The 9,901-nt window shown below is 39.3% G+C and overlaps 1 protein-coding gene across 1 annotated transcript in view; it reads left to right on the top strand.

Moving 5' to 3' along the window:
* The window catches only part of spata20 (spermatogenesis associated 20), a 38,801-nt gene extending 29,313 nt beyond the window's left edge, over nucleotides 1-9,488 (top strand). The window contains exon 16 of the mRNA XM_020622038.1: nucleotides 8,858-9,488. Coding sequence (XP_020477694.1) covers nucleotides 8,858-9,052 — 195 coding nt within the window. The 3' untranslated portion in view covers nucleotides 9,053-9,488. The remainder of the gene's footprint in view (nucleotides 1-8,857) is intronic.
* Nucleotides 9,489-9,901: the final 413 nt, after the last annotated feature.

Here is a 9,901-nt window from a genome sequence, read left to right as displayed (position 1 = left end):
TGTGTGTACTGAATTTATATAATACACGAGTTTCACTATTTGAGTTGAATTACTGAAATAAATGGACTTTTCCACGATATTCAAATTTATTGAGATGCACCTGTATAATCAGGGGTGTAGTGGGGCTTAACACACAGATTTACTTTAACCATGCTTTTATGTGTGATAGAGGCTTTTCCTTGGGCTGTAAGAAGGAGTGATCATGTTGAGTTTACAGGCTGTTTTGTTAATGATAATTTTGTTAATTTTGACCACTATATCATCAATAATATCATTTTGATTATTTTTGATAGCACTCTTCACATGTTAAATGTAATGTTCCAACTAACAATTCTACTGTAATACTTTTAATAGTCATGAATATAATTATACAAGCAAGCAAAAAAATGTTTTGCTATTTTCCAAATAAAATAAATTAGGGCTCACATAACCTAGCTTTGTGATTATTATTATTTTTAATATGACTTTTATCTTCTTTTTTTTACCATTTGTATCTGGTTAATGAAAGGGCCAGGAAATTTGTGATTTTTAACAACTTTGTTTTTACATAAGACAGGGATTTCATGTAAACATTGAAGAAAAACAGTTTAGTTGATATAACTGAACAGTTTGTGTGGCCAGAACAATTGGAAACACACTCAACAAAACCATAATCTCATTGGTAGCTGAAAATAGCAAAATCACTGAGCGTTTTTTTTTATTGACCATGCCGAGATCTTTTTGAGCTTCTACATGCTGGAGGACCTTCCACAGAATGACATTTAATGAGCTGTATAAAGTTGATATTCATGCAGTTCAGTAAGTGTAGTCTACCTTGTTTATGTAATTCATCCTCAAATAATAGTGTACATTTTGTACTTATTAACTGCCTATATGTCCTTCCTTCCACAAATGCTGTGTGGTTCTCTTCTTGTCATTCTACCATAGATGTTAGATGCTAGTATCAAAAACATACTGATCAATTTATTTAATTTACAGTTTAGGGACTGATTAGTGTCACACTTAGTGTAGTTCAGGTGTCCTGTGGCTAATTATGGCAGTCAGAGAAACTGTGGGACACATATTGATTTGGAAAATGTTTACAGACCCGTAGATCGTCACTGAGAAAGGACCTGTAAGTGTTGGTGTTTTTCTGCAGGGCAGTGAACGGTGCAGAAAGTCAAATAGCTCAAACTCCAGGATATTACAAGTGAAGAGACGCTTTGGCTAAGTTGCCTGGGTGATGGTTTCCTGAAATCTTAGTCTTTTTTTAACATGTGAATGAGAAGATATATTTACAAAAGTACTTAAATTCCTCTGTACTTATAGTTATGGACCCATGTAGCACTTGAAGATATGACATTTTTGTTAAAGTCTTTACCATCCGTGATGCATCAGGACACTTAATTTGTCCTTGTACAGTAACACGTCCGGTTTGAAACCCTTCACATTATTAACTTTCATGGCTTCACCAAATTCCCTTTCATTGGAAACACACCATAAGCTGATGAAGTATATTGTAGGTGTCAGGGTCTGATTGAAGAGAGGGGCTGTAAACTCAGCTCAGACACCAAGGCGTCCTCACATCTCACGCCGGTGGTCCTCATGCTGGTGATTTAATGGAGTGGGTCCTGTAGAGACTGTCAGCAACTTAAAACTGATACCCAGTGTGACAAAGGACAGAACTCACCGCCAGAACGGGCTCATCTGCTCACTCTAACTTACAGTAGGCTGCAAGACACACAAGTGTGTTTGTGTGCTTTGTAGTTTTTGTTAGGTGTCAGTGATGTGGTTGTCAGATTGAAGTAGCATATTTTTTTATTAAAGTCCCACTAGGATCACACAGTAGTTTTACTGTGGTCAGTGGGTAGAGCAGTCGTCTCCTAACCGGAGTGATGGAAGTTGGAATCTGGGTGCCTGTAGTCCACATGTCAGTGTCCTTGGACAAGACACTGAACCCCCATGTTGCCCCTGACGGTTGGAGCCATGGGTTGAGTTGGCACTGCAGATGACTGCCTTGGTTCTGTACCAGAAACAAATTCCTTGTGTGTAACATACTTGGCCAAATAAAGGTGATTATCCTGATTATCCTAACCTTGGAAATTAAGATGTGCACTAAATTACTCTTCCTCCATTCTGCTATACACTAAAATGTTTACTGCTATAGCAAATGCTTTCTTTTAAAGACAGAATCCCATCAGACGCATGTTGGGGTGTTCAGTTGACCTTGTATTGCTGCAGCCACTCTCACCATTGGAAATAGTGGCCTGGCTCTGAATAGAGTTTTTGGTAGGAAAGCTCTGTTAAACAGAACGAGATAAAAAAAAAGGATAATTAATAGAGAAGGGGGAGGTATATAAACATATAAATGTCACATAAAAATAATTAAAAGGTATTTTTAAAAGACATGAATAATTGTGTCCAACAGGTCTGTTCCATACTGCATATAACATTATGCCCTCAGTCAAACAGAACTTAAGAAACCTCTTCAGTGATTTAAAGCAAGTCCAGTCCATATACCATGATCAACATGACCTAGACTCTTCACAGACATACAACAAACATTTAATAATACCTGTTGAGATGTGTATACTGACTGGTAGTTACTGTTTTTAGTTAAAGGGTAGTTTCAGTTTGATTGGCTTGTCACTGTCTCTGCCTTCCTCCTCCCTCTTTAACTGCTCCAGCCTAATTTTCTCTCTGGCACTTGCGCCCTTCTCTCCCCTCTCTTTCTCTTCTGGTGTAAATTCAGATAGGTGAATGAAGCTGATGGTGAAGTTGATGTCAACCCATGACCAAAAATGTGTACGGCACATATTGCTCTGCTGCACTACCCATCTCTGTCACTTATTTTACTGTCCAAGTGTGCATGTATGTCTGTTTCTGTCCTGGTGCGGTGGCCCAAAGGCTGGTTGTCATGATGACTGAGCAGGTCCCTCTGTTGTTAGTGTGTAGGTGTATATGAGAGACACAAAACAACAGAGTGAGAGGGATGGAGGAAGCAAATCTCCACATGTTTTGCTGCACTATTCACAGCTACCGTCATCACTTTTCCTCAGGTATGACAGCAGCTCTCACAAGCGTGCGTTTGTGTGTTCGCTGTGTTTCTAAGGCTCTGCCTCCCTGATGGAGGTTGGCCTGTAAATTGCTAGCTGCATTAGAAACCGAGGGGAAGGAAAACATTAAAATAATTCGCTAAGATGCGTGTGTGTTTGTGTGTGCTGTCAGCACAGGTACACTGTGTTCTTTTAAAGTGTCTGAGCTTGGCTGGTTTGGATGGGGAGAGTAGGAGGGAGCTGTCAGTGTAGGGATATTTAATGGGTGGGAGTTGTTTATGTGTGTGTTGTGTGTTTGTTTCAGGGTTGCCCAGCGTATGAAGGGATTAACCCTGTGGAAGTTAGAGACTGTGCTCTTATGTGTAGCCAACTGTGCTGTGTGCTATCACTATCACACAGTTTTTTGCATTGCACAGAATCCAAGACCACACACTTGGCATTCATTTCATCAAATTCACAAGACTTGTGTGTACATTTCGCACATTATCTGCCTCTCTCTGCTGTCTTCTTTATCCATCTCTCACACACGTATAAACACACTTGTCCTGGTCCAGTCGGCAGGGGTGTAGGCACGTAGTGTTGTTATGACACAGGCTGACTGCAGTGTGACCTTTAAGTTGAAAGCGTGAGGCTAGATGCTGTCTGGGCATAAGGAGGGGACTGCATGAAGGTGACAAGCAAAAAGAAGAGTTGAGATGGAGAGGAAAGGGTTCCTCTTGGCAGGAAAATCCTCCTCGTGTATCCATAGCAACGGTCACACCATTATGGCCACATTCCATGACACTTCTTACAAGTCGTCCTGTGTGTGTTTGTGTGTCTTAAAGACTAAAAACTGTTTACAGACAAGCCTTGACAGTGCTCAGTGTGATCCATAGTTTGCTGTGGTTATTTACACTCTGAGCTGTGTCACACAGTTTTGTCAGCATCAGTGGAGGAAACAAGATAAGATAAAGCACTTCATCATTCCCTACGGAGGAATTTTATTTATCAAGCGCCACATTGATAGAAACAGAAATATCTTACCACTGCCAAGACAGTCTTCATTGGCAGGAGACGGGCATTGATAGGTTGTTGGCATTAGGAGTGCAACTGGCTACCATCACCAATGAGCGTTTAAATGTCTGAGTGGAGCAAGTTACCAAGTCTTAGAGCCTTTTGTGTACCCACATACACATTGCTTGCTACTCTAGAACTGGATTGGTTAATAAAATATTCAAAACAAAACCTAGGTTTACCAAAGTGTTTCTTTACAGTACCTTACTTTAAGAAATAAATGAAATAGTGACAGCCACACTAGATATTTTGTGAGGCTGTACATGGGCAGAGCAGTGATTTGAAAATCGTGTTAACGTTAGCTTGGTAGCATTCACACAATGATCAAGTGAAAAATCAGCTCAGTCCCATTAATTTTGTGCTGATGCATGTAGACCTGGAAGTCTTAATCACTTAAAGGAGGAAGACTGCAAACAGACTTTCTTCTTTAGTTCATTGACATCTCAAAACTTTGAGCCCCAGTGCTAGAATTATAACTCTTCACATATGGACACAATGAAGGTTTTTTAAGAGATCCTGTGTCACAATTATTTCGAGTCTTCGTACAGCTGTCATGTACAGTAGTTTTAAGTGTGTATATTGCAAACTGTGTTGAAACGATGGATAATTTGTGTACCTTTTCTTTTGCATTCTGACTGACCCTCAGTCTATCTTACAATGACATACATATCAGTCTTTTCTGGCAGGGTTTCACCTGGGAAGATATGTATCACCAACCTCTACTCATTCTGTCTTTCTGTCTTCTTCCTTCTTTCCCTCCTTTCATCACTTCTGTCTGTGCTTAGTGTCATTTCTTGCTCCGTTGTGAACCAGGGGTGGTTCTGGGCCAGGACGAAATGACATGTGTGTGACAGGAAGCTGCCTTAGGGATGGGGAGGGCACCTCTCTTTAACTTTGCTCTGCTGTCTGTCTGATAGCATTAGCACACACACACATACACCAACAGAAACAGATGTCTTTCCATCCTCTTTCCTTTCACTGTGAGCCACACTAACACACTTGTCAATAAATTAATATATTTAACTGTTTTTTTTTTTTTTTTTGTACTGACAGTGCAAAACTGGTGTTGTAGTGTATTTGGGAACCACACACACAATTGTCTTTCCTCTGTTGTGGGCATGGGCAGCTACTGACCATGACTGAGTAGTTGCTTATAAAAAATGCATGCAGATAAAGATAGGAGCAGGAATCTAAGTCTGCTAGTAAATGTGCCCCCCATTGGGGCAGTAGAACAGCCTGTGAACACCAAAGCTCCAACACTGAGAGAAGTGAAAATGGTAATTAGACGAGCAAGAGCAGGATCAGCCCCTGGGCCTAATGGTGTGCCCTATAAGCAATATAAATACGCCCCAGATGTGTTGAGGTTTTTGTGAAGGCTTATCAAAGTAGCGTTATCAGAGTAGCATGGAAGAAGCAGCTTGTTCCTAAGTCATGGAGAAGAGCAGGAGAGATTTTTATTCCCAAGGAGAAAGATTCAGTTGAAGTATGGCAGTTTAGGCCTACTTGCCTTCTGAATGTAGAAGATTTTCTTCAGAGTAGTGGCCCAAAGGTCGTCGAGCTATTTAGAAAGGAATAAGCTCATTGACACCTCAGTGCAGAAAGCCGGAATACCAGGTTTTTCTGGATGCTTGGAGCACACAAGCATGATGTGGCATCAAATTCTGTCAGCAAAGAGGTGCATGTGGTGTTCTTTGATCTAGTTAATGCCTTTGGTTCCATACTACATAGCTGTGGGAAGCGCCATCTTATTTTAAAGTACCAGACTTAGTTAAATGTCTAATGAGAAAATATTTTCAAGATCTCTATATGTTTCACAATAGCAGAGTACTACAGCTTGGCAGCAACCGGAGATAAGCCTCATGGCAGGATGCACAATCTTACCGCTAGTGTTTATTATTAGGGCTTCTAGATAGGTTACAGAAAGTGTGAGGCTTTCGTCAGGGCAACAGTTATCATATTCTCTGTTTTTATTAATGATCTAGGATCCAAAGTAAGCAGCAGTACTGTACATTTATGCAGATAACATGGTCATTTATACAGTGGCCCCTCCCATTGATCAGGCTTTCCAGCATTTGCAGTCTGATTTTAACATTGTTCAGAATCATTTTCTTGATCTTTAACATTAAATTCCTGTAAAACAAAGTATATTCTCTATACTAGAAAATGATGTCAAATTGACCATTTTGATTTAAATACAGTTACATTGAATGGTGCTGTCATTGACAAAGTCTTTGTGTGTAAATATCTTGACAAGCTGAGTTTGAAATTGGATATTAAGGGTTTAATTGCTTCGCTTAAGCTTAGACTTTTATTTCTCTGTTGAAACAGATTTTACTGTAATGAGTGTCACAGATGGCAGCTGGTGCAAGCAACAATTTTATCTGTAATAGACTGGTGATATAATTTATATGCGTGCCTCTGCCAAAACCCTGAAACCACTTGACTCACTGTATCATGCTGTTACTACATTTGTTACTGGAGATTCCTTGTGAATTATATCAGAAAGTAGGTTGGCCATCTTTGACATTGAGAACAGAGCATCATTGTATGTTAATTTATAAGTTCCCTGAATATATTACATGCCTTCAGAGTTATAAATCATCAACGTATCAGACCCGTTCACAAGATTATCTTCTTCTGCAGCCCCTTTTTGCTGAAACAGAAGTAGAAAAGATGTCCTTCTGTTACTATGGAATAGTTTGCATATTCTCAATTTAAACTGCTTTTATATTGTACTTTATAGTTTAATTGTGTGTGTAACAGGTGATCTGGATACTGTTTTTTATGATTTTATTATTATTATTGTTTTTAATATTTTATTGTTTTAATGTGTGACTGGTGATGTTGGGTTCTTAATACTGATTTTATTTGATGTCAGGGCACCAGTGAAAATGAGATTTTGCTCTCAGCTGGTTTTTCCTCATTAAATAAAGGTTGATGATGATGAAGATGATGACACATAGAAACAGACAACCACTCACACTCTCATTTACATCTACCCACCTGGGCAATTTAGGATTGCCAGTCAGCCTAACCTGCATGTCTTTGGACTGTGTGAGAAAACTCCCAGGGAACATGCAGAGTCCACACAGAAAGTCCCCCCCGCTTGGCCATGAGAGTAGAACCCACTTGCTGTGAGGAGACTGGCAATTCTAAATTGCCACCCTGTATGGGTATGTGTATGAGAAGTTACTTGGAGTAATTAATAAAAATAGAATGTGATTTCTGTTAAAAATAATACTCTGATGGTTTGTGTGTAAAAATGTTTTAAGATGTGAACACTGATTGCCGTCCCCCTGGTGTTAACATTCTTCCTTGGTGTCTGGGCTGCTGCCATACAAAGAAAAGAAACAAAATTGACAAGCCAGACTCTCAAACTATTTCCAGATGTAGTCATGACCCATTTAAAAATATAGTATGTCTTGTATCTCCATTCTATTTATTGAAACCCAAATGCATGCAAATTAGTCTGGCCATACAGTAACAACTGTAGGAAGTAAACTAATATAAAACGAAGTGTGTTTGTCATATGGAGCCCCCAGAACTGACAACAAAATGCTTTTCCCCCTTCCAGACTAATCAGTTGATAAAATACATTTGTTTTGTTCTTTTATTTAAATTACTTCTTTTCATTTTTTATTTTTGTGGTCTTAGTGAATTTAATCATATCTAGTTCCGATTTTCTCCTTGCAGTGTTTCCAATTGATGCTAATATAATAACGTGGGGATGGGGGGTTGCCTCAGGGTGGTGGTGTGTTTCTGTGTGTGGGCTAGTATTATTTATGTTGTCAGGACATAAATCTGTCTACACAGTCACATTATGGGGAGACGACTTCCTTTCCCCAAAACATAAATCACTCAATGTTAGGATGAGGAATTAAGGTTAAGGTTAGGCTAATCTCCAAGAAATAGTCCATGTAACGTCCTCAGAAGTTACAGAAACATACCTCTATGTGTGTGTGTGTGTGTGTGTGTGTGTGAGTGTGTGAGGGGCGGGGTTATAATGTAATATCTTGGAGCAATCAAGAGCACAGCATGGCTTGTTAACTCAAAACATTAGTGGCTAAACACAGGATCAGCTTTTCCAGCCTGCTGCCTTGCTGGCGCCAGCTTTCTTTATCAAACTATAGCAGCCAGTGTGCATGTTATTCCTCCACTGACGTACCACACGCTAGTATTGTAGCATCACTTTACAGACTCTTCCAACAACCATCAACGCATTTTAGCTAGGAGGCTAACATTAATAATCTTGGCTGTCTAATGCTAATTAGAGGTTCACAGATATCGTGCTTCTGTCTTTAGGACATTGTTTTCACCTTTTAGTGTTTGTCTCATGTCTTTATCAAGGAGCACAGTTTTGTACTTTGTACATTGAGATGTTCTTTACATTTTGTGGATGTGCGATTTGATGTGTGTTCCTCATAAGTCAAACAAATCTAAGAATGTCTAATTTGCATTAGCTAGCTAACTTTGTGGAGAAAAAAAGAAAGTTAAAGGTAAATATAAATGTGAAAGAAAGGTTTGAATTTATCATTAATAATGAAGGAAAAGTATAAAGCCTAATATTTCTGTATACACTACATTTTATTTACCTGTTTATCAGCAGTATTAATTATGTTTTTGTTATATGAAAGCCTTTCGCTTGTTTTGTTCTTCCAGGCAGTAGATGAGGAAAAAAAACAGGAGAAATTACTTTTTTTTTTTTTTTACCATCCCCTTTTTTCATTTCTTTCTTTTCTCATTTTCTCCCCTCCCTCTCTCTTCGGCAGGTCTTGATGCACATTGATGGCAGTGCAGACAGCTTCCTGTGCCAGCGTCTGCCCGTCCTTTCCTCCATGTCTCAGCAGGGTGGTGTCGCCACAGCCTATGTCTGCCAGGACTTTACTTGCTCTCTTCCTGTCACCGACCCCCAGGAACTTCATAGGCTTCTGTTGGACATGAGCATGGAGACACAGGCAGAATGACAACTAAAGAACTAACTTAACTGATGTTCTTATCTTCCATGACCTCACTTTGCCAGTTTGCAGCTCTAGTTCTTGACTAGTCTGACTTTGTCATAAAACAATGCCAGTACTTAAATAGTTAACATGCTACATTCAGGTGCTGTGTTTACCTGCATAAATTCTTGTTTTGTTTGGCTAAAACATTGCTTAAATTGTTTAAATCTCACTCCACTGTTGTAATTCAGAATGGATAACCTTAGCTGTCTGTAGCTACTGTAACTTGTAGCAGACCTAGAGATCTGGACGATGAGAGTGACAGACTGAAAAATTATTCTATACCCTGAACTCGGCTCCACTCAGCTCTTGATTCAGGAGCTAGCGCTAGCTAGCAGCTGTCGGGAGATAACACAAACACTGCAGATGTCTCAGTTTCTGTCCTGTGCTCAAACTGAGCACTAAAGTGGACATTTGGATGTAGTTGAAGTATCTATTACTGTATGTAGCTGTATGGGATAGTATTTATTTTTGTATTAACTTACAGATGGATGTGTGATATTCTGAAACTGTACATTTACCCATAATTCAAAACGGCTTGATGACAGCTTCACATTCTCTATTACCTCAAATATCAGCTCAAATTTTAGCTTAGCAGGCTTTCTTGTGATAGTTGATAGCGTCATGTTGAAATTAAGATGTACAGATGTTCTTCCAAAGAAATAAAGACAGCAGCACTTGCACAAAATGCTGGACTATTACTGCCTGAGAAATAAACTACAGACTCTTAATGGGCCATAACCTAAGACTACTTGGATGATTTGAATTGAGAATGTTTTGCAGGTGACCCAGCATGTCCTGTTGTACCCTCCTCTT

Source organism: Monopterus albus, unplaced genomic scaffold (genome assembly GCF_001952655.1).
Source record: "Monopterus albus unplaced genomic scaffold, M_albus_1.0 scaffold271.1, whole genome shotgun sequence".
Lineage (NCBI taxonomy): Eukaryota > Metazoa > Chordata > Actinopteri > Synbranchiformes > Synbranchidae > Monopterus > Monopterus albus.
This window is presented reverse-complemented; position numbering and strand designations above follow the sequence as displayed.